This window comes from Oncorhynchus gorbuscha, linkage group LG20 (assembly GCF_021184085.1).
Source record: "Oncorhynchus gorbuscha isolate QuinsamMale2020 ecotype Even-year linkage group LG20, OgorEven_v1.0, whole genome shotgun sequence".
In the NCBI taxonomy this organism is placed as follows: Eukaryota; Metazoa; Chordata; class Actinopteri; order Salmoniformes; family Salmonidae; genus Oncorhynchus; species Oncorhynchus gorbuscha.
This window is the reverse complement of record NC_060192.1, coordinates 15,176,980-15,202,234: the sequence shown is the minus strand read 5'-3', so window position 1 is coordinate 15,202,234 and position 25,255 is coordinate 15,176,980. Positions and strand designations below refer to the sequence as shown.

General features: G+C 40.2%; 1 protein-coding gene and 1 long non-coding RNA gene across 3 annotated transcripts in view; one reads left to right on the top strand and one right to left on the bottom strand.

Moving 5' to 3' along the window:
* Positions 1 to 888: 888 nt before the first annotated feature.
* LOC124007348 lies at positions 889 to 15,780 on the bottom strand. The gene is made up of 6 exons (XR_006833912.1): positions 15,623 to 15,780; positions 6,469 to 6,599; positions 4,987 to 5,084; positions 4,736 to 4,860; positions 4,508 to 4,637; positions 889 to 1,923 (listed from the first exon to the last, which is right to left on the bottom strand). It is a non-coding gene; the product is annotated as an uncharacterized LOC124007348 (long non-coding RNA).
* Positions 15,736 to 25,255, top strand: part of LOC124007347 (TNF receptor-associated factor 2-like) — a 23,954-nt gene continuing 14,434 nt past the window's right edge. The window contains exons 1-4 of one of the 2 annotated variants that reach the window (XM_046317839.1): positions 15,736 to 15,887; positions 18,143 to 18,351; positions 20,899 to 20,977; positions 21,194 to 21,292. In XM_046317839.1, the coding sequence (XP_046173795.1) occupies positions 18,173 to 18,351; positions 20,899 to 20,977; positions 21,194 to 21,292 (357 nt within the window). In that variant the 5' untranslated portion in view covers positions 15,736 to 15,887; positions 18,143 to 18,172. Of the gene's footprint in view, positions 15,888 to 15,966; positions 16,172 to 18,142; positions 18,352 to 20,898; positions 20,978 to 21,193; positions 21,293 to 25,255 lie in introns of those variants that run through there. The other variant, XM_046317841.1, reaches the window with a different exon arrangement.

The following is a 25,255-nucleotide window of genomic DNA, read 5'->3' as shown; positions in this document are numbered from 1 at the left end:
TGATGATTTCTCCTCCATTTCTTTTCATTTGGTTTTGGTCGTGGAAGTTTACAGTTTTTGAGCTAGCTAGCTGATCTGGCTACCTAGTGTTGTCGCTAACTTAATAGTTTTAGAGGGGAATACATTTAAGAGAGTAATCAATTACTTTGGCCTTAGAAATGACCAAATGGTCATATTTGGGTGAGGAAATCCAATTATTCCTTCAGCTACACATCTGCACTGACCTCCATCTTGCGCGCATCCCAGTTCATTAGTTACCAGCCTCAGAAGTTGCAGCTCAAAAAATGCTTCAGAGTTAGAGTAACAGACACATCTCAACATCAACTGTTTAGAGGAGACTGCATGAATCAGGCCTTCATGGTCAAATTGCTGCAAATAAACCACTACTAAAGGACACCAATAATAAGAAGACTTGCTTGCGCCAAGAACACGATCAATGGACATTAGAAAGGGGGAAATCTGTCCTTTGGTTTGAGGAGTCCAAATGTGAGATTTTTTGCTATTTGACCAAAGAGGAGAGTGATGGAGTGCTGCATCAGATGACCTGGCCTCCACAATCACCTGACCTCAGAGTGAAGGAAAAGCAGCCAACAAGTGCTCAGCATATGTGGGAGCTCTTTCAAAATTGGAAAAGCATTCCATGTGAAGCGGGTTGAGAGAATGCCAAGAGTGTGCAAAGCTATCATCAAGGCAAAGGGTGGTTACTTTGAAGAATATAAAATATCTTGATTTGTTTAACACTTTTTTTGGTTACTACATGATTCCATGTGTTATTTCATATAATGTAGAAAATAGGAAAATAGAAAAAAAAAAAACCTGAAATGAGTAGGTGTACAAACTTTTGATTGGTACTGTATATATAAACAAAGTTTACATTCTACAAGAAAAAATTCTTAAATAGACTTTTACTGTATCAACCACATGGTATGAGGTACTATTAATGGATGTTTCTTTGTGGATAAGAAAAACCTGCCTTCCTAGAGAAAGAAGAAAATACAGAAAACTCCCCATAATGGTTATCAAAGATAGTTCTGTATAAGTGAGAAGTAGTTTGGAAAACTTAAAGGGCTTCACAGAATGCTCCCATCTTAGTGACACATTGCTGTTGACATTGTCAGTTCCGACTTCAAACAAACTGGAAAAAAACATCCAAGCAAACTTCAGCTCCAGCTGACTGAGCAACAAGTTAGACTAGTAGTAATTTGGATAATACAGTACTGTACTAAACCCAGCATTATCGAAAAAAGGTTTCAACAAAGTGCAAACAATTTATTGATACGTTACATCTCACACCAGAGATGCATGAACAGTGCTGTGCTTGTCATGAACACACACATTGTCAAATAAAACAGTCAATGATTGACAGTCATTACAGTACCAGGTGGGTGATGTACCTTGAGTTATAAGAGAAGGAAATGTCAGATAGAACCAGTCTCAGCATCTGAATGATACCAGACATGACTAAGCCACCACTGGTGTAACCAGCAGCAACAGGCTCTTGCATGTCCTTGGTTTGTCCAACCTAGGTAATGACTTGTCGCTTGAAGAATGGCAGTGGGTAATACAAGACCCTCAACAAGGTTTTGTTCCAAAAATGTCCCTTCTACTCAATGTCAGGTCATAATGTACTTAACCATTGTCAAGGGGAAATGAAACAAAATTCCAACATTACATCACTCCAAAGAGTTCCTGCATCCTCTACCATCTGGTTGCACAGTGTGACCAGACACAGTGTGACATCAAGAGGTCAGTGCTATGAGTCTGATGTGGTCTCTGGCTGGAAGCTGTGACGGTCAGCAGGGGAGGCTCGATGTTCAGTTCCAGTCTTAGGTCCTACAGACTGCTCCCAGCAGGACACAGCGAGCCTGTTGGCCATTCCTCACAGCCCACGTCCCCAGGGACGTCACCAGGGATTCCAGACATCTGTGGGAGAGCCACAAGGAAACAGTCATGCCGAAATAATCACATTACTTTACAAATACAAGACTGATGCCAATAGTTATTGTACAACAGAGAAGGAAGCATTTACAGCTGATGTTAATACTCAGACAATACTCCCTTTAAATTCAATATGAAACTTTCAGGAAATTCAGTTTCAGGAAGTATTTAATTTTCATACGCAATTTGATTTAAATTCTAAAAACCTACGAAGCGATGTGTCATTGACGGGACTGAAAGTCCCACCTAATATTCTCGGAAATCCTTAGCACTAGGTCAGGGGATCGTGTGGGATTCTCTTGGCTACTTTAAAAAGGGAGAAAAAAAAGTTCCGGGGAGGGTGCTCTTCAGACAGACAACTCCCAAAAAATCATGAATTTAGGTAGACAGGGCTTAAAAGGCGGGCGGGAATTGTGCTCATAAAAAAGAATCCCCTCGGAAACATGACAGAAGCAGACCCAATGCAGACGCAGATAGCTAGGCTAAGCCACAGCCGATACATAAGAGGTTATGGAGCACCATCCTCCCACTAAAAAATGGTCAACTACAGTACGCCCTCAAAAATGTGTGTAGAGTGTATGGGGAGAGCTTTCCCACAAGTAATGACAAGCACCGTTTGTTTGTGGAAAGTGTCAGCAGGCCCGACAACACTTTGTCATTAGAAATTAAGTCCGGGGGCCTCCCAAGTGGCACAGCGGTCTAAAGAACTATATCGCAGTGCTGGAGGCGTCACTAGAGACCCGGGTTCGATCCCAGGCTGTATCACAATCGGCCGTGATCGGGAGTCCCATAGGGTGGCGCACAATTTTGGCCCAGCGTCATCTGGGTTCGGGGAGGGTTTGGCCGGGGGGCTTTACTTGGCTCATTGCACCTCGGTCATCAGTTGAACAGTGCTTCCTCTGACTTATTGGTGCGGCTGGGTTAAGCGGGTGGGTGTCAAGAAGTGCGGTATGGAATATTGTTAACATTGTGGGAAGCAACAGTTAACTTAATAGTTATAAGATACTGTATCTAGCTGTCAAATATTTAGTTATGAATTCCATACTGTACTTAGATCACCTGGCGCATACTGCACCAACAGTGAGGGACTCACAAGGTTCCGGTCTCTCATGTTGTGTTCTAGTAAGCAAACACCACGTGACATGTGACTGGGGACTACGCTAAGCTACATAAATATTGTAACAGGTGAAATGAAGAACGCAATGTGTTTTTTCTGCTAAAGTATCGCACAAGTTGGCTGCAAGTATTTATTTACTTAAAGTATCTACAAATATTCAACTGTATTAATATATATATATATATATATATATATATATATATATATATATATATATATATATATATAGATAGATAGATAGATAGATAGTTTAGATAGATAGATAGTTTCAACGGCATTGATGGTGTTGAAAAACCATCCTGTGGCTTTTTCCAAATACCCCGATTTATGGTATACCGCCCAAGACTAGTATCATCCACATTATTGTAGAAGTGTTTAAAAACATATTCTATTCTTATTTACAATACAAGTGACGCAAAAATGACAATACATTATATATAAATATATATAAATATATATATATATGTAGAATTATATATATACCATTTAGCATACACCCCTCTAACCAGACATGCTTTATCTACTCATTTGCTGGATGCAGAGTTCAAGTGAAGGTCAAGCAAATCTTAGAGAAAGCAGACTGTATTGCAATCATCTCTGATGGCTGTTGCAAACCATAGTCTGGCTTTTTTTATGATGGTTTTGGAGCAGTGGCTTCTTCCTTGCTGAGCAGCCTTTCAGGTTATGTCGATATAGGACTCGTTTTACTGTGGATATAGATACTTTGTACCTGTTTCCTCCAGCATCTTCACAAGGTCATTTGCTGTTGTTCTGGGATAGATATGGACTTTTCACACCAATATCTAGGAGACAGAACACATCTCATTCCTGAGCGGTATGATGGCTGCGTGGTCCCATGGTGTTTATACTTGAGTACTATTGTTTGTACAGATGAACATGGTACCTTCAGGCCTTGGGAAATTGCTCCCAAGGATGAATCAGACTTGTGGAGGTCTACAATTTTTTTTCTGAAGTCTTGGCTGACTTCTTTTGATTTTCCCATGATGTCAAGCAAAGAGGCACTGAGTTTGAAGGTCGGCCTTGAAATACATCCACAGGTACACCTCCAATTAAGTGAAATAATCTGTCTGTAAACAATTGTTGGAAAAATTGTGCTAACCGACTTGCCAAAACAATAGTTTGTTAACAAGAAATTTGTGGAGTGGTTGAAACACTTAGGTTGGAGTCATTAAAACTAGTTTATGTAAACCTCCGATTTCAACTGTATGAATACAATAAGGCACTGTATGTACAAAAAGTGCTGTAATTTCTACATTTCTAAATGGTTCACCCGATATGGATGAAAATACTCTCAAATTAAAGCTGACTGTCTGCATTTTAATGGCATGGTCATTGTATCTGGGGTAGAAAGCAAAAATGTACTCTGTTCCAATACTTTTGGCGCTCACTGTATGTAATCGATGAATCCTACTTCTATGGTGGCAGACTCACCTAGCATGTTAGTGGGCAAGCCTAGTAAGCTGTGCAGTAAATCGTGGACCTCTCTGTATCTCTGCATAACATACGCCAACTCTTCATTATCCACAAACTTCACATCTGCCCTTGAGTCAGTGGTCACCCTCTGAGAAAGAGAGGGAAAGAGAAAGTAGAGCGATATGAGGATAAGCTACAAAACCACTACACTCTCTCTGCAAAGAGATCAGTCCTTCACAAACTCACATTGTCCTCAAGGAAGCGCAAGTACTCTCTCCCTGAGGATCCATCTGGAAGAAAGTCCATCTTGGACAGATCCAACGTGGATATCCTAATCCATGGGCGCTCTCTAACACACCAATAGATGAAACCTACACACAAGAGTAGTAATGGACATATATGTTCCCACAGAACTTAACCCAATCGTAGAGATGTGTATTTCAGGAATCAGGATGGACATAAACACTGAGTAGGACAGAGCAGAGTTTGTGCCATACATTAGAATGGTATGGCCCTCAGGGTCTCCTCTTGTTCTGTCCCAGAGCGTAATGAGGGCCAGGTGTCCTGTAGTCTCGCCGAGAACGGACCACCATGTCTACAATACATGGGGAACAGGGATCACAGTGACAAAAATATGGTCATTTTTATTGAGAAAAATGCAGTGTAGTATGTTACACAAAAAGAGAAACTTAAGTTATTTCTCACCCTTTCGAATAATTGATATTTCAATTACTTGTTTTAAATCAAGCTTTTCATCTAATTTCACTAAGACCGTTTCACAGTTTTTGATCTTGTTTTACCAGACCTGGTAACAAAGGATCTATATGACACAGGAAAACCACTAAATAACCCTGCTAGGTATCGATTACTGAGTAATGAAACTTAATCACCTACTTTGAATTTTCACTGCAGACAGGAAAACAAAACAGGGAACACCCCACCCATACCAAACTCATTATGGATCAGTGTTATGGTCGTTCCATGAAATAAGTGCCGTTTGCATCCCTTTGATATTTTAGTTAGAAATTGTGCACATTGAATTTAAAAGCCTGTTATAATTTTTTCTATGAATAAAGAGTTGTTAAAGTGCCAAAATACAGCATTTTGACAAGTCCCCTCTAACTTCGAGGAACATTTTCATCCACTTAAGTTTTCCACATCATTATAAAGCCCTAGTAATTTTGTTGCTTTGAGAAAGTACATTCTGATTATTATGATTTATTTAATGTGATTAGTTATTCATTTTAAGATAAAAAAGCTGTCCCTTATTTTAAAGGTTAACCCTGTTACAAAAACTGAACTCTCGTTTTAATATGGTGAACCTATTCCTTTTAAAATATTTTTTTCAAAAGAAACATTGAACATCTCATAGTAATGTCTAGTGTAAAAGCAGGTGAGCTGGTTCTACTCTTTTTGTAAATTTTCTGGTGTTTTGTGGTGGAAAACTGAGTAGGCTGAGCATAACAAGTCAGCCAACCCTATTACCCATAGATAGGCAGGCTAGAAATGTTTCAATTTCATTTTTTTCCATTCACTTGACCCTCCCTGTTGTACACAATAAGCTTCCATTCCCCCTGTCACAAGGGGATTTATTGCTGATTTAAGATGAACTCGTCAACCCTGTTACTTTACTTGGCACTTACTATTGTTATTTTTATTATTTGACCTCTTTTATTAAGTTGAACATGTGCTCTTTATGACAGAATATATAAAATGGTGAAATCAAAAGTTTTTTCCCCCACCAAAACATCTTAAAAGCACCGAATTGGTAGAACAACCCATTGCCTGCTCTGGGGTTAATATCAGAGTCAAACAAACTGAGTACCATTATATTTAGCCAAACTCTTGGTACTATACACCTATGGCTTTGGTTAATAAGGAGTTTGTCAGTGCTAAATACTCTTGATGATGTCTAAACTTCCTACACATGTAAATATCCATGTGAACATATCACAACTGGAAGTGGGCATCCTTTTCACCGTGTCTGTAGGGGTCCTGCAGGGCTGCCACCCCAGGGCCCACAGCCAGCAGTGCTTTCTGGATGATGTTTGTAGGGATGTGGGTGGCTGTCTGCAGAGTTTAGACCACTATGCTGCTGCCAGACACACGCCTGTGGGGGAGAGCAAACACCATCAGACATGATAATGCAGAACACCTGACTCTGAAGCAGTCATTCATCCCATCCACAATGGATCATCAATTATCACTGCTCAGATGGGGCCACTGGTAGTTTCCAGTGCTCTAGTTTACTGTCAAACAGTGATGAATTGTCCTAGTAAATGAGTAGTACATGAGACCAGCAAGGAAATTAGTGTGATGGGAATCTTGGAACGCATTTTGAGTTTCACATTAACTGTATGTTTACAAAGCACACATGACACAAAAAAGCATTTTACAAACAGGAAATTATTATCAGTGTTGGGTAGTAGTGAACTATATGTAGTTCAACTAGTGATTTTATCAAAATGTTGCAGTAGCTTAGTGGTAGTTGAACTAAATTCAAATCTAGGTAGTGTTTTCAGTAGTTAATACGTTTCTTACTGTGTAACTTACTACTCGAACTACACACTACTTTTTTGACTAAAATATAATATGGGTGAAGAACGCAATAATTTCCTTTATTTTTCAGCATAAGACATGCCAAATTCCCATTTGAAACATATTATAAATTATGACCCCAAAGTAATCTGTCTTGCAATTTGTAGTCTGACATTTCAGATTTACATATGATAATTTTTCAAAGACTAGTCTCAGACTAGGACACTGACATTAGTATGATATGTTACGTTTGGTATGGTTACATAAGATAGAAGGTTATTTGACCAACTGAAGGGGAAGATTCCCGGTGTATGTGATGCTCGTCGCTTGGTGCGACGCAGACAGGGTGGCGAGAGTGGTGAAACAGAAGTCATTGTCTGTTCTTTTTTTATTTATTTCACCTTTATTTAACCAGGTAGGCAAGTTGAGAACAAATTTTCATTTACAATTGCGACCTGGCGTTCTGAGTTTTGATGTTGAGTCTTTGCCCGACAAAGTGATGTTAGGATATATAAATGATCCTGTACGAGCTTTTGTGCTGAATACATTACGTTGTTACAGGTGTCCAGCTTATAGTCATGTGGCAGCAGTGTGTAGGAGGGAGGTTCCTAGGGATGTGTAGCATTGGGGAATGTAGTGGTATGTGTTAATTGTAGGGGTGCCAATGGGGCTGGGGATCAGAAATGTCCGTGCGAGAGAGGCAGGTTGAGGTTTCCAGGGTTAGAGTAGTGCAGAAGTTGTCATATGCTGAGGCAGTGAAGAAAGTAGAGAAAGATGGGTCAAGGGGGAGGGATCCTGAGAGGAGTCGTGTGAGTAGTAGATCTGTACCAGTACAGAGGGATAGGCCAACAAGTGATATGTTTCAGTAAGACTGGATTTTTAGCAATGGTTATCAACTGTACTGCAGGGAGGGAACAGAAGTTGCAGAAAATTGAGGTTGTGGTGGCAGTTGCAGAGAGGTATTTGGGTGTGCGAGACTTGAGATCAGAAGAGTTACAGGGTGTGTTAAGTGGTGATGTCCCATCCTTTCAGGTTGTTGGCGTGAGGTAGGACTAAATATATTTAAATAGTAGGGTAGGCTAGTCTAGTTGGTGGCGGTAATGCAACATATTGGATTTCAACCGCCGTTTAAACATCATCGAAGAAGAACTTTCTCCACGCTGTACAATGTGCAAACGTAAATTGAAGGACATGTCACGGATTTTGTGACCACATAGCAAGAGGTTACACAGGAACACACAAGAAAATACACAGTTCTGCGCATGCTCTGGTCTTCTCTGTACTCGCTACATAGAATTTCACTTCTATGTGTACTCGCCAGCCAGGGCCTGTTTGTTTACGAAGGTATACATGTGGGACTTGTACCCTTGTGTGTGTATGGATAAGAAGTCAGTGAAGGAGGACTATCTACTTTTGTCTGCCAATGTCGTTTTAGTTTGACTAGCTCTCTGTGTGTCGATGACGTCTTCCAACTTCACCTACAACCCACAGCTGTCTCGTTGAAATTCCTTATTTAGCCTGTACTCGTGGTTGTCCAGCTTTTATTTATTTTTCAAAACCTGTCAATATTTATACAAAACACCACCTAGACAAGGCCATGCTTGACTCGTTTTATCTCACCCCACCCACCTAACGTTTTGTGCCCGGTATTTTTGAATGCCTATGCTATAATAATGTTTGCGAAGCTAGTCCAGTTTACCAAGCTACCAATTCATTCAAATAAAATGTTATTGGTCACATACATGTGTTTTTCAGATGTTATTGTGGGTGTAGCAAAATTGTGTTTCTAACTCCTACAGTGCAGTAATATATAACAAGTAATATCTAATAATTTCACAACATATACACAATAAACACAAATCTAAGTATTGTCACAGTGGCATAGATGAAGATAAAATAGAATATAATATAGTAATTCACACTAAAGCTACCCTTAAGAAAAATATAGTTTACTTAACTAAAGTTACTTTAAAAAAGTAGTTCACTACATTCAAAATACTTTTGAAACAACATGGTCACAGAGCATTTCATATTAATCTGTATGTAACTCTGAGATACTCCATTTAGTATGATATTACATTTTGTATGGTATGTATTCATTTGTGGATGTCCATCCATTCCGTATGATATGTTACGAATTACAATTAAATTGCAATTCGTACAGTATGTTACAAATTTGCTAAATGTATGATCTTTTCCGAATTTACATTTGTTTTGGCTTAGGTTAGCTAGGTGGCCAATTCTAGCTAATGTTAACGAGGTTTGGGGTAAAGAATTAGGTTAAAGGGTTAGGAAAAGGTTTAGCTGAAAGGGTTAGGGAAAGGATTAATTAAGCGGCTAGGTGATCCGCTAGCGTTCCACTACGACAACATCCGGTGAAATTCTTCTTTAACAAACCATCTCCCCCTTTCCCGCCATTTTTACCGACTGAAGCTCACCGTCTTCCTACCTCTCTCTCTTAGACCTCATTTAAAAATATATATATATTTCGTGGTATCCAGTTGTTAGTAGTTACTATTTTGTCTCATCGCTACAACTCCTGTACAGGCTCGGGAGAGATGAAGGTTGAGAGCCATGCGTCCTCCGAAACACAACCCAACCAAGCCGCACTGCTTCTTAACACAGCGCGCATTCAACCCGGTAGCCAGCCGCACCAATGTGTCGGAGGAAACACTGTGCACCTGGCGACCTGGTTGGCCACAGGAGTCACTAGTGCGCGATGGGACAAGGATATCCCTACTGGACAAGCCCTCCCTAACCCGGACGATGCTAGGCCAATTGTGTGTCGCCGCAAGGCTGCGACAGAGCCTGGTTGTGCTTCGGAGGACGCATGGCTTTCGACCGTCGTCTCTCCCGAGCCCGTAGCGATGAGACAAGATAGTAACTACTAACAATTGGATACCACGAAATTGGGGAGTAAAGGGGGTCAAATTCAACAACAACAAAATCAATACACAGAAGTATATATTTTTAAACCTGCATATTTAGCTAAAAGAAATCCAGGTTAGCAGGCAATATTAACCAGGTGAAATTGTGTCACTTCTCTTGCGTTCATTGCACGCAGTCAGGGTATATGCAACCGTTTGGGCCGCCTGGCTCATTGCTAACTAATTTGCCAGAATTTTATGTAATTATGACATAACATTGAAGGTTGCGCAATTTAACAGGAATATTTAGACTGATTGATGCCACCCGTTAGATAAATACGTAACGGTTCCGTATTTCACTGAAAGAATAAACGTCTTGTTTTCGAGATGATAGTGTCCGGATTCGACCATATTAATGACCTAAGGCTCGCTTTTCTGTGTGTTTATTATGTTATAACTAAGTCTATGATTTGATAGAGCAGTCTGACTGAGCGGTGGTAGGCAGCAGCAGGCTCGTAAGCATTCATTCAAACAGCACTTTTGTGTGTTTTGCCAGCAACTCTGCTGTTTATGACTTCAAGCCTATCAACTCCCGAGATTATGCTGGTGTAACGATGTGATGTGAAATGGCTAGCTAGTTAGCGGGGTGCGTGCTAATAACATTTCAAACATCACTCGCTCTGAGACTTGGAGTAGTTCCCCTTGCTCTGCATGGGTAACGCTGCTTCGAGAGTGGTTGTTGTGTTCCTGGTTTGAACCCAGGTAGGAGCGAGGAGAGGTACGGAAGCTATACTGTTACACTGGCAATACTAAAGTGCCTATAAGAACATCCAATAGTCAAAGGTATATGAAATACAAATGGTATAGAGAGAAATAGTCCAATAATTCCTATAATATCTACAACCTAAAACTTCTTACCTGGGAATATTGAAGACTCATGTTAAAAGAAACCATCAGCTTTCATATTTTCTCATATTTTGAGCAAGGAACTTAAACATTAGCTTTCTTGCATGGCACATATTGCACTTTTACTTTCTTCTCCAACACTTTGTTTTTGCATTATTTAAACCAAATTGAACATGTTTCATTATTTATTTGAGGCTAAATTGATTTTATTGATGTATTATATTAAGTTAATAAGTGTTCAGTATTATTGTAATTGTCATTATTACAAATACATTTTAAAAATCTGCCGATTTAATCAGTATCGGCTTTTTTTGTCCTCCAATAATCGGTATCGGCGTTGGGGGAGAAAGGTGGCACTGCACCGGGACAGTTTAGCCCAATACAGAGGGGCTTCCTCTCTCCAAACCCCAGGGACCCCCACATTCACCCCCTCTGGCAATGACATTCCCCAAGCACCCACACCCAGGCACCGCAGACCAAGCTCCAGACAGCCCATCATTACTATACATTTCAAAAATGTAAAAAATAACGAATGTATTATTAGCCAACTAGCTACAGTGCAGACTAACTCAAATGATATGCTAACGACGTAGCTAGTATGCTATCGAGCCAACTTTACATTTTCTTTAGCTAGCTAGCTAAGTGAATTAAATATCACCAGCTACCTAACTTCATATTAGCTCGCTACCTTGATGTATTTATCATTGTAAAAAAAAAAAAACTTCAAATGCATTTTTAAGTAGCTACTTAACAGCCATGGAGGAGGGTGAAGGGATAGCAGCACCAACTGTCAAAGGGAGAGTAGGCTATTCTGGATAAGGCAGGTACTTTTGTGTGGTTCCTGTCCCTAGAAGTGAGGACAGAGATGATGGTAACATAATATTCAGTGCTGTCTAATTTGAGTATAATGAAGTCTGTTTCTTGTGATGTTTTATGTCCTCTGATACAGAGAGCTGTGAAAGCCTGTCTGCAGATGAGGTCACAATGAAGAGCAGTGGTTCACAGTCCTGGTCCTGGGGACTCAGAGGTGCACATTTTTGTTTTTGCCTTAGCACTGCACAGCTGATTCAAATGATCAACTCATCATCAAGCTTCAAGTGGTATTTATGTATTACTTTGTGATGCTATCCTTAATATGATACTTTTATTGTCACACGCTACACATGCACATATGTGTGCACATGAATCTATCTATCCAATGTTATCATTATTTGTCATAAAATATATTATACTTTAGTAATTCACAATGACCTGATGATGTAAGTCTAATAATGACATTTCTTCCATATTCCTACAGATACCGTACAATTGGAGATTCCTTCAAAACGATTGCCTACAGTTACTGTGTAGGGCACTGCAAGGTTGGGTGACCAGGGCCATCTGGGACTGCCTCCTGGGGGAATTCAGTTGGGTGAAGGCTACCTGTATCCTGCATAACTTAATGAGGATGGACACGAGGACTAGCAGTGGATCTGTAGCTCGCCGTCGTGTGCCAGAGGAGAGGTCTGCTGCTCTGCAGGATATTTCAAAGATGGGGGGCCAACAACGCAGCACGGGAGGCAATCCGTGTGCGGGAGATCTTCACTTCCTACTTCTTCAGAGGGTGCTGGACACTGGCAACACCATAGACTACACTGTGCGCAACCAAAGGCTCTTTTTAAGAGCCATCCACATTGCAATAAGAGTATTCTCATATTTTACTTAGCTATGTCAACTGCAGTTATTCAATTCCCAGTTTCTCTCCCTTTGATTTCTACTTCTCAGGTAAGGGTGCTGTCTGTATAAAAACAAAACAGGCTCTTTTAAGTCACCCATATTGAAAAAATGTAGAACAATTAGACACCCTATAACCCACACCTACACACTCATGTATCAATCGGATTGATGGATTGTGTTGTACAGATAGTAGGCTCAGGTGTAACTGGCTCCTTTCACCTTCAAAGAATAGGCAAAAGGACCAACCATGGAGAATAACTACGCTATATTGTATATAACTACGCTATATTGTTTGTTTTCGTGTGTCTGCATGTTTTTCGGTATAAAGTACTAGTGGACACCAGGTGAGGCCACATACAGATTCCTGTTGAACGCTGTCTCTTTAAACTACCTTATTTTCTCAATAAGTCGCACCTTCACTTCATCCCTCTCCTCCCTAAATCCTCTAGGTTATATCAGCTGTGTCGGTGAACCCCTCCCGCACCTGAACTGGCTACATACAGGGCACAGCATGATGAGAGGTAAGAGGTCACTTGGTCAGGTCAACAGGAAGTGTTATGCTTAACATTGAAATACAGATAGAGATATAGTAGTCCCAGAGTTAATGATACAAGGTCAGTTTAGCATGTCACCTCCTTATGATTATGATGACTGACAGTGTTAGGGTTTTTGCCAAGGTAGAGTACATGATCAGTGAAATTTATTCAAATTACAGGCTACAATGTGGGTAATAACTTGGTAATAACTACATGTATTTACAACTTGCATCCTTGGCACAATATACAAGTTATTTTATACTCTATCTAAAGGCTTTATTAATGCCATTAATGTTTTAAGTCGATACAACCGGCTATGATAGCTAGGTTCTGGCCTAATATTTAAGGTTCCCTCCACAGATCAACTACATAGCTAGCTATACATCCACAGGCATACAGGTATTTTTTTATCCTCCACTACACAATAAGCAAGAAAATAGTTAGCTACGTTACTCCAGCTGCATTGCATGGCAAATATCTGCAAGGCAAGTTTCCAAAATTATACATTAAAATTAGCAGTAAATGCTTAAGCTAGCTAGATTCTTTACATCCACTGTTTCACAAGACTACAGCCTGGTTTGCTGGTTCTCTCAGGAGTCCGTAAAACATTAAACACTAATTACAATTCTATGTAGCCAGTTCAGATGCAGGAGGGGTTCACTGACACAGCTGATATAACCTAGAGGATTTGTGGAGAAGAGGAGAAAGGGATGAAGTGAAGAGCGACTGATTGTGAAAATAAGGTAGTTAAACAGTGTCGAACAGTAATCTGTGTGTGTGGCCTCACCTGGTGTCCACACCACACTAAGCAGCTGCAGAGTACTTTATGCTGAAAAACATGAAAGGACACACGAGGACAAACAATATAGCGTAGTTATAGAAATAATGAAGTGTCTTGCTATTCTCCATGGTTGGCCATCTTGCCTATTCTTTCAAGGTGGAAGGAGCCAGTTATACACCGGAGCAACACAATCAATCAATCAGATTGATACATGTGTGTAGGTGTGGGTTATAGGGTGTCTAATTGTTCTACATATTTTCAATATGAGTGATTTGAAATGGCTGTTTTATTTTTGTACAGACATCACACCCTTACCTAAACAGCACCCTCACCCGAGAAGTAGAAATCAAAGGTGAGAGAAACTGGGAATTGAATAACTGCAGTAAGTAAATGGAAGAACACTGTTATTGCAATGTGAATGACTTTTAAAAGAGCATTTGGTTGTGCATAGTCTATGGAGTTGCCAGGGAACAGCACCCTCTTCGAAGAAGTAGGAGGTGAAGATCTCAGTCTTGTTGCGTTGCTGGACCCCATCCTTGAAACATCCTGCAGAGCCTCGTGTCCATCCTCATTAAGTTATTTTGTTATTGAACCTTTATTTAACTAGGCAAGCCAGTTAAGAACAAATTATTATTTATAATGATGGCCTAGGAACAGTGGGTAACTGCCTTTTTCAGGGGCAGCACGAGGGATTTGATCTAGCAACCTTTTGGTTACTGGCCCAATGCTCTAACCACTAGGCTACCTGCCACCCCAAAGTTATGCAGGACACTGGTAGCCTTCACCCAACTGAATTCCTCCAGCAGGCAGTCCTAGATGGCCCTGGTCACCCATCCTTGCAGTGCCCTACATGTTAACTGTAGGCAATCATTTTGAAGGAATCTCCAGTTACAAAGCATCTGTAGGAATATGGAAGACAATCTAATTATTAGACTTTTACATCACCAGGTCATTGTGGATTACTAAAGTATAATATTCCTGATAACAAATCATGATAACATTGGATAGATAGGTCCATGGGCACACATATGTGCATGTGACAATAACAGGATCATATTAAGGATAGCATCACAAATTAATACATAAATACCACTTGAAGCTTGATGATGAGTTGACCATTTGTATCAGCTGTGCAGTGCTAAGGCAAAAACAAAAATGTGCACCTCTGAGTCCCCAGGACCAGGACTGTGAACCACTGCTCTTCATTGGGACCTCTTCATATGTAGACAGGTTTCATAGCTCTTTATTTGAGGACAGAAAACCTCACAAGAAACAGACTTCATTATAGTCAAATTACACCGCACTGAATATTGTTACTATTATCTCCATCCTCACTTCTAGGGACAGGAACCACACAAAAGTACCTGCCCTATCCAGAATAGCCTACTCTCTCACTGACAGTTGGCCAGGTCGCAGTTGTAAATGAGAACTTGTTCTCAATTAGCCTACCTGGTTAAATAAAGGTGAAATATTTTTTTTTAAAGTCGGGCTGCTATCCTATCACCCTCCTCCATGGGTGTTAACTAGCTAACGTTACCTACATATGCATTTGGAGTTTGTTTATCACTGTAAAAACACATCAAGATAGCTAACTAATATGAAGTTAGGCAGATGGTGAAATTTAATTCACTTAGCTAGCTATCTAGAGTATTTGAAGTTGGCTAGACAGCTAGCTAGCCAACTAAGTTAGCTCATTTAGCAACTCATGAGTTCGCCTGCACTACAGCTAACGTTAGTTAGCTAATAACACGTCGTTTTGTTTTTACATTTTCGAAATGTATTTACTTACTTGAACAGGTTCTCCCAGTCATGTGGACAATTGGAAACAGGGCAGTTAAGTTTGTTTGTCCCCAGAGCGTTTTAGAGGATAATTACTATTTAACTTAACTATGTACCCATTTCATAACCAGACCTTCATACGCCTACAAGCCAGTCACAATATGGGCGCAGCAACTTACTGCTATCTAGTGTACAGTCACCGTAATAAGTCACGTGTTGCAAAGCAACAGAAAAAGTACAGCACAAAAAGCTGTAGTACATTGGGCCTTAAATTGGTAAGTACAACACTTCCTTATTTTTGTAGGTTGGATGAATGGCCATGATATTGGGACTCGCTTACCCCGAAAACCTTTTCAGTGTGCAGGTAGTGCACTGCTGAGAAGAAAGTCAACGTTAACGTTATGCCACTGGCAGAGAAAGTCAACGTTATGCCGTAAATACATGGCTCCATAGCTAAGCCTAGTACGACAGTTGAGCAAGATGTCCACTGGCAAGGAAAAAAAGGAAATGGACAGACCTACTTAGAAAATGTTTTCTGTACCATGGCTGCATCTCTACGGTACATGCAGTTTAAAGTCGTTTTTCTGGATCAGCGTGCGTTTGCAGTTGTCAAAACAAGAACATTGTTTCAGTTAGATTTCTCAAATTGTCTGGGGGGGGGGGGGGGGTTGGACGTTGACGCTGGAGCTCATTTACTGCATTGCCACACAATGTATTAAAGGTGCAATATGCAGAAATCGCTCTGCCATTCACTGGTTGCTAAAATAGTTTGCCTAATTTCAGTTTTTATGACAAAACAAGGAGTAATTGTGTAGAGCATCATTGTACCATCTAAACCATAGTGAAATATATTTTCCACAACCAAGAATATTGTATGTTCAGTTATTTGAAGCTTGTATACAATACTGAAAGTAAAAGATTGAAAAATCAAAACTTAAGAATGGAAGCATAGGAATAGCACACATAGAACATATCTACCTTAGATATTAGGTAGACTAGCTTTCAAAAACTCAAAAGTACTATTTGGAGAACAGCAAAAACAAACAAAAAGGACCCCAGCCATTCATTATTATGTTTAAAGGTATGTGGAAAGGCATATACAATTTCAAACACTACTAATTTACTTGTGTAACAACATCACCTTTTAAACCTATTTTCTATTTCTCTTGGTGACTTCACTTTAAAATGTCAAACTATTACAAAAATCCTCTCTCTCTGAGACTAAAATGATTAAGCGTCAATTCAATCTGTCCATACTAGAGGTCGACCGATTATGATTTTTCAATACCGATACCGATTATTGGAGAGAGAGAAAAGGCCGATACCGATTTACTTGTCCAATTTTTATAGATATATTTGTAATAATGACAACAATACTGAATGAACAATGAACACTTTTATTTTAACTTAATATAATACATAAATAACATCTATTTAGTCTCAAATAAATAATGAAACATGTTCAATTTGGTTTAAATAATGCAAAAACACAGTGTTGGAGAAGAAAGTTAAAAGTGCAATATGTGCCATATAAAAAAGCTAACGTTTAAGTTCCTTGCTCAGAACATGAGAACATGTGAAAGCTGGTGGTTCAATATTCCTAGTTAAGATGTTTTAGGTTGTAGTTATTATAGGAATTATGACGATTCAACTATTTCTCTATACCATTTGTATTTTCATATAGCTTTGACTATTAGATGTTCTTATAGGCACTTTAGTTTTGCCAGCCTAATCTCGGGAGTTGATAGGCTTGAAGTCATAAACAGCGCTGTGCTTCAAGCATTGCTAAGAGCTGCTGGCAAACGCAGTAGAGTGCTGTAAAATTCTGGCTAATTAATTACGGTCACACAGTTCACAATGAGCCAGGCGGCCTAAACTGTTGTATATACCCTGACACTGCTTGCACTGAACGCAAGAGAAGTGACACAATTTATGATTTTGTGAAGATTGATTGTTTTTTATAAGATACATTTAATGCTAGCTAGCAACTTACCATGGCTCATTGCAGCCACAGGGTCCTTTTGAAGCTGCACTCGCGTAACAGGTAGTCAGCCTGCTACGCAGTTTTCTCTTGGATTGCAATGTAATCGGCCATAATCGGCGTCCAAAAAGGCAGATTATCGATTGTTCAAAACTTGAAATCATCCCTAATTAATTGGTCATGTCGATTAATCGATTGACTTCTAGTCCATACTGCAGGTCTGCCTGCCAAGCCACTCCTGTCCTGTCTCTTTTTGAATTATCTGTTGATTACTAAGTACTGCTACATTATATTGCATTTATTTGTTGTTTTGACCTGAGGTTGAATGACAGAAATGTGCTTAGACGACATACAGCGAAGGTTGCTTTTAGACACGCTTAACTGTGCATGCATCCCATGTGCAACAGCTACAAATAAACAAACAGAACAGCTGGGTCTATCCCATATTTTCTGTGAGTTATGTAGGTAACCTATCATTGCAGTGGCCTGGGACATAGGGTGTGGTTAATCCATTCGCTAAATATTAAGGTTTGATATTTGTTTACACAGGAAAGCTGTATGAGACGTTGATGGAGAGGCATGGCCCGCATATCTTTACCCTCTTTGGACTCCTCCCTTCCAGGGATACCCCAGAGTGTCCTGGCTGTTTCCATGGAAGCTAAGTACCAATGCCAGCAGTGTCACCAGGTCCTGAGGAAGCCAGTCCAGGCTCAGTGTGGACATCGTTTCTGTGTCCATTGTTTCAAACTGCTCACCAGGTAGACTACTGTAGCTCTTCACCTCTTCCCCACTACAGGCTCTGCAACCCCCCCACCCTTCCTCAAGTTTCCCTTACTTAAATAACCCTTTCTCACTGGGCATGATGCTCCACCCCACAAAGTCCTGCTGTAGCTATTCCACTGCAGTGTCTCTCTGTGGTGGTGGTGGTGTTGTTGGTTCCTTGGCTCCCATCAGCATCTTGCCCTTCCACTTACCTCAGCTCCTGTCTGGATGAGTCAGCACGGGATTCTGTGTGTCGGTCTGCGGTGGGTGTGTGGTAGGGTTGGGCAGTATACACATTTCCATCCCTCCATACCATGCCTGTAGCATCCAAATATTATCTTAATCCAGGAGTAGATTGTCTCTGCTGCTGTTACCAAGAAGCTTGATAATAATTATTATTATTATCTTGCAAGCTAATGTTAGCCACTTAACTAACATTAGCAAGTTAGCAAAACCCCGCTGGAGAGAATTTATTTGGCACATCTTAGATGGTTAACTTAATAGTTAAAAGATATATAGCTGGCAAACATTTAGTAATTAATTTCATACAAGAATAACTTGATCACCTCACATAAGTTGTGCTGTAGAGATGACTCCCCTCACAAAGCTCCCATTTTGCTCCTTGTGCTTCTTTATAAACAAACGCACATGATTGGCTCAAACTGCTGTTTTGGGAAACTAGTTCCCGTAAGCTTCATAATGAAAAATTATGAAGCGCGTGCTGCACGACAGTGAGTGACTCACAAGGGTCTGGTCTCTCATCGTTGTGTTCTTGTAAACAAACACCACGTGACTGGGGACTACCGTAAACTGAAATGAAGAACGCAATGTTCTTTATCTCCTAACATATTGCACAAGTAGGTATAAATATTAAAATGTATAAAAAAAATATGTAAAATAAATAGTTTCAACGGTTTTGAAAAATCATCCCGTGGCTTTTTCCAAATACCCCGGTATACGGTATACCGCCCAGGTTCTAAATACCCCGGTATACGGTATACCGCCCAGGTTCTAAATACCCCGGTATACGGTATACCGCCCAAGCCTAGTGTGTGGTAGCCAGTCAGATTAACACCAATACTGGTCCAGCCTGAACTGGAACTATCTGGAATGGATCTTACCTCTGGTGGTGCAACTGGACCAAGCTGCTCTTGCTGATTCTTACTAAATATGTCTTCTCACTGGGAGTTTAACCATGTCACCATCTCACACTGCAGCTAAATCTGTTTATTTGTGTTTTGTTCATTTCATTATAAAACATTGTAGCTCTAACTTTGGGCGCATTTTTTCTTCTGTGATTATGGAAAATATATTTCACAGTGGTTTAGATGGTACAAGGATGCTCTACACAATTGCTTCTTGTTTTCACACCTTTAAAGAGAAGTGGAACCATGTTTGTTTTTATACTCCACCTGCTGCTAGAAATTTAGATATTTTTGCCGCTTCATTTCTTAACTTGAGTAAAAATGGTGCAGTGGAATGTGAAAGAAGATAGAGTGACGCTTCAGCTTTTCTTCGTTCCAGGATGTCCTTATTATCATCTGATTATAATCGGAGTATGTTCAAGACGACATGCATTTTTTTACTTGAAAAGTGACATTGTCAGAGATCAGACTACGTAGAATCTGCACGGGAAAGAACAGCAATAAGTTAAAGTGTATGTGGATGCCTGGAAGATAATTGTAAATACTGAAATGGGTGATTAAGTTGTTTAATAAGGAGAAACATATGTTCAACTACGAATCCTCACTGTCAGAGTCTTAACTAATTTAATATGATATATTTCACTACAATTCAGGTCAAATACATTGTACTTGAAGTGCTACATTGGTGCTGATGTTGAAATTCAAGGGACAGTAATTTGGTAATTCCAGGAATTTGTACAATTTGTAATCCTGTTTCGCTTTAAACTCACAAGAAACTCCAGTTGCCACATGTCATTTTCTAAGAATTGAAAGGGGAAAGGTTTCAACATGGAGCTAGCTGGTCATGGTTGGTTATCTAAATGCATTCCACATAGTTAGTGGTTTCTAGTGTGACTACAGTATATTTCTGAGTCATGAACCCACACAGAAAACTCATAGGGGAACTATTATCTTAATTCACAGCCCTCCTCCGTCTACTGGTGGTCTGACTCCTCCTTCACACTAAAGCCTCTCAATCTGTGGATTTAAACATCAACCTTTTAATTTGTTTGCATCTTTGTGTTGCCTTGCATACTGATGCGCCTGTCGTTGTATGTCTTGCTCGTGCCCACTAATTATAGTATTCTTAATACCTATTATTACAATGGATCTCGTTGGGCAAGTCTTGAAGTGACTTGCCCATTTGTTTTTATATATGTTTATCTGTATACTCCAAAGTGCTATATATGCTACGTAATTACATGATTCATCTTTGTAGTTTAACCCTGTACTCTGTAGCCTACTGGTAATCATTGTAAATGTGGGTAGTGGTTCAGGCGAGGCTAAGAGCCCTCTAGTTGTTGGCCTCTGAAATCATTTTGTACTGTAAAATCACATGACGTGTGACTCCATCATCAGCTCCGGCCCAAAGCCCTGTGAAGCCTGTCGACAGGAGGAGATATATGAGGAGCCACAGTCCATTCTCAATAGTAATGAGGTAAGGCTCCTTTCCATTAATTTAACTTCTAACAACATCTCTGGTGAATCATGTTGCTCCTGGCGAAAAAAGGATATGGATTTCATTCATCTAAAGTATTTATTACAGTTCAATGTTTAAGACAACCCCCCCCCCCAGTCTGGTTGAACAGTAACAGTGAATGTGACAACTACTGTGTGTAATTAGAGTACTCTTTGTTCTTTTCACCTCCCTCAGGCTTTTCCAGACAATGCAGCTGGTAGAGAAATCGCCAGCCTGCCTGCCAAATGTATCAGTGAGGGATGCTCTTGGACTGGTTGCATAAAAGAATATGAGGTATAGCATGGAGTTAATGCTTATGTTTTACTGGGTTGTCATTGGGTGATTCAAATGAGAATATCTTGTGCATGTTTTGAATTTGAGTTACCTGATTGGACGTCCCTCATGTCTCTTGTGTTGAGAGCGAATAGCAAAGGCACACAGTAGCAATCTGACATGCTGACCAGACTGGCCCCATTGTGTGTGCGACCTTTTGCTTTTACACCTGCATTGTTTGCTGTTTGGGGTTTTAGGCTGGGTTTCTGTACAGCACTTTGAGATATCAGCTGATGTACGAAGGGCTATATAAATAAATTTGATTTGATTTGATTTTATCTGTGAATAAATTGTCAGAGAACACATGATTTTGTGTGACTCAGAATGGGTCAAAATTCTGCAAAGATCCAGCACAAAAAAAGGGACCGTGTGTATTTCAGGTAAAACATCAACCCATGTTTATCTCCCTGGACAAATTAGCTAGCAATGCAAGCTAGCTAAATGTACATGAATGTTTCATAGAGTATGTATTTTAACCTGTCCCTAAATTAATATATTTGGTTCACAGTTGGTTTTAGTATTTTAACCTGCGTGTCATGAAGGCGTCTGGTGGGGATAGACAAAATCAACACGTGGAACGGGTTTGGTTGTCATGTGAAAGTGAAACAGGATCTGCCTTTGTTATATGACTTGGAAAGTCCCTGGAGTTTTTTAAAATGTGTCCTGTTAGGCGGAGAGTGGAAAGTACCCAAGACCTGCAGGCTTAGATTTACATTCTGTTTACCATCTGTCTTGAGTAGTCTGAGAAATTCATAATAATAATAATAAACTGCAAGTTATTGTATTGTTGTTAAGACTAATTTAACTATAAATCCATTTGTCCATCGATTGTAGAGACTGAAAACAGGAAGAGAGGGGAGTTTTATGAGGAAGCAAACCTTGGCCTTATGCCAAGAGTTAAACTAACATGTACTGTTGTTGTATAACAGGGAATGTTAGGGAGGGGAAAGTTTTAAGTTCATTGCTCTTTTATTTCTTCAGTTTGAGCACATTTGTATCTAATCGTAGGTTATAACTGTGTGTTTTGTGGGGGATGTTAAAAGACTGTCAACTGTAAATATGTCTGGGTATTCAGTAAAAAGTTTTTTGGGGGGTTAATGTGCTTCCTCAGAACTGTGGATAGAATTGTATTTACTTTCACAATGGGGAAGAAAAGAAGTGAGAATGTCTATGCTACATTTCTAGGGCCGATTCAGCAGAAAGTTTTTGTGTTCATGCAGATTGTGCAGTTAAATGTCATGCTGACAACCAACTTGATGATAAGCACAACTTGTGCTAAAAATGTTTTATCGTGTAGGCGTTTCGTGTTGGTTCAGTGGCCTTTTAATGTTGTCGTTGTCTGTGGGAGATTGTGTGATTTGGAGTCAGTAACAGGTATTCAGTGGACTATAAAAAAAAACCTGTGTTTACTGTAGGATTCACTGGGAAGTGGAAAGACAAACAGTGTTGCTAATCATATATATTTTTTTAAATTTCACCTTTATTTAACCAGGTAGGCTAGTTGAGAACAAGTTCTCATTTACAACTGCGACCTGGCCAAGATGAAGCAAAGCAGTGCGACACAAACAACAACACATGTAATAGACAAGCATACAGTCAATAACACATATATAGCATGTGCAAATGGCGTGAGGTGGTAAGGCAATAAATAGGCCATAGTAGCAAGTAATTACAATTTAGCAAATTAACACTGGAGTGATAGATGTGCAGATGGTGATGTGCAAGTAGAAATACTGGTGTGCAAAAGCACATAAAAGTAAATAAAAACAATATGGGGATGAGGTAGGTAGATTGGGTGGGCTATTTACAGATGGGCTATGTATAGCTGCAGCGATTGGTTAGCTGCTCAGATAAGCTGATGTTTAATGTTAGTGAGGGAAATATAAGTCTCCAGCCAGCTTCAGCGATATTTGCAATTCGTTCCAGTCATTGGCAGCAGAGAACTAGAAGGAAAGGCGGCCAAAGGAGGCTTTGGGAATGACCAGTGAGATATACCTGCTGGAGCATGTGCTACGGGTGGGTGTTGTTATGGTGACCAGTGAGCTGAGATATGGCGGAGCTTTACCTAGCATAGACTTATAGATGACTTGGAGCCAGTGGGTCTGGCGACGAATATGTAGCGAAGGCCAGCCGACTAGAGCATACAGGTCGCTGTAGTTGGTGGTATAAGGGGCTTTGGTGACAAAACGGATGGCACTGTGATAGACTGCATCCAGTTTGCTGAGTAGAGTATTGGAAGCTATTTTGTAAATGACATCACCGAAATCGAGGATCGATAGGATCGTCAGTTTTACGAGGGTATGTTTGGCTGTGTGAGGGAAGGATGCTTTGTTGCGAAATAGGAAGCCAATTCTAGATTTAATTTTGGATTGGATATGTTTAATATGAGTCTGGAAGGAGAGTTTACAGTCTAGCCAGACACCTAGGTATTTGTAGTTGTCCACATATTCTAAGTCAGAACCGTCCAGAGTAGTGATGCTAGTCGGGCGGGCAGGTGCGGGCATCGAACGGTTGAAAAGCATGCATTTGGTTTTACTAGCATTTAACCTGTTGATCCTACCCCCTACTTTTTCGAACATTCTGTTAAAAATCGCGCAACATTTCAGCGCCCTGCTACTCATGCCAGGAATATAGTATATGCATAAGATTAGTATGTGTGGATAGAAAACACTCAGACGTTTCTAAAACTGGTTAAATCACGGCTGTGACTATAACAGAACGTGCGTTTCATCGAAAAGCGCAGGAAAATCTGATCACTGAAAACTGGAAAATATATCAATGCGCCACTTGAATGTATTGTTGAATAGAAACCACATTACCTGGAGCCGAGGTTGCAATACCTACAGCTTCCACACGATGTAAACAGTCTTGTCATTTGCCTAGGATTTATTTCTTGGTCAAATGAACAAGAGACAGCCCATTTCTTCCGGTCTCCAACAGGATATTTTGGTTGAGATTTACCCGGACATTATTTCAAGACGTAGAGCTATAGAATATACATCGCCCCGTGATCAATTTGAACGATTATTAACGTTTACTAAAACCTAAAGTTGCATTACAAAAGTATTTTGAAGTGTTTTGTGAAAGTTTATCGTCGACTTTTTTAATTTAAAAAAATGACGTTGCGTTATAAGCTCAGATAAGCTGATGTTTAATGTTAGTGAGGGAAATATAAGTCTCCAGCCAGCTTCAGCGATATTTGCAATTCGTTCCAGTCATTGGCAGCAGAGAACTAGAAGGAAAGGCGGCCAAAGGAGGCTTTGGGAATGACCAGTGAGATATACCTGCTGGAGCATGTGCTACGGGTGGGTGTTGTTATGGTGACCAGTGAGCTGAGATATGGCGGAGCTTTACCTAGCATAGACTTATAGATGACTTGGAGCCAGTGGGTCTGGCGACGAATATGTAGCGAAGGCCAGCCGACTAGAGCATACAGGTCGCTGTAGTTGGTGGTATAAGGGGCTTTGGTGACAAAACGGATGGCACTGTGATAGACTGCATCCAGTTTGCTGAGTAGAGTATTGGAAGCTATTTTGTAAATGACATCACCGAAATCGAGGATCGATAGGATCGTCAGTTTTACGAGGGTATGTTTGGCTGTGTGAGGGAAGGATGCTTTGTTGCGAAATAGGAAGCCAATTCTAGATTTAATTTTGGATTGGATATGTTTAATATGAGTCTGGAAGGAGAGTTTACAGTCTAGCCAGACACCTAGGTATTTGTAGTTGTCCACATATTCTAAGTAAGAACCGTCCAGAGTAGTGATGCTAGTCGGGCGGGCAGGTGCGGGCATCGAACGGTTGAAAAGCATGCATTTGGTTTTACTAGCATTTAACCTGTTGATCCTACCCCCTACTTTTTCGAACATTCTGTTAAAAATCGCGCAACATTTCAGCGCCCTGCTACTCATGCCAGGAATATAGT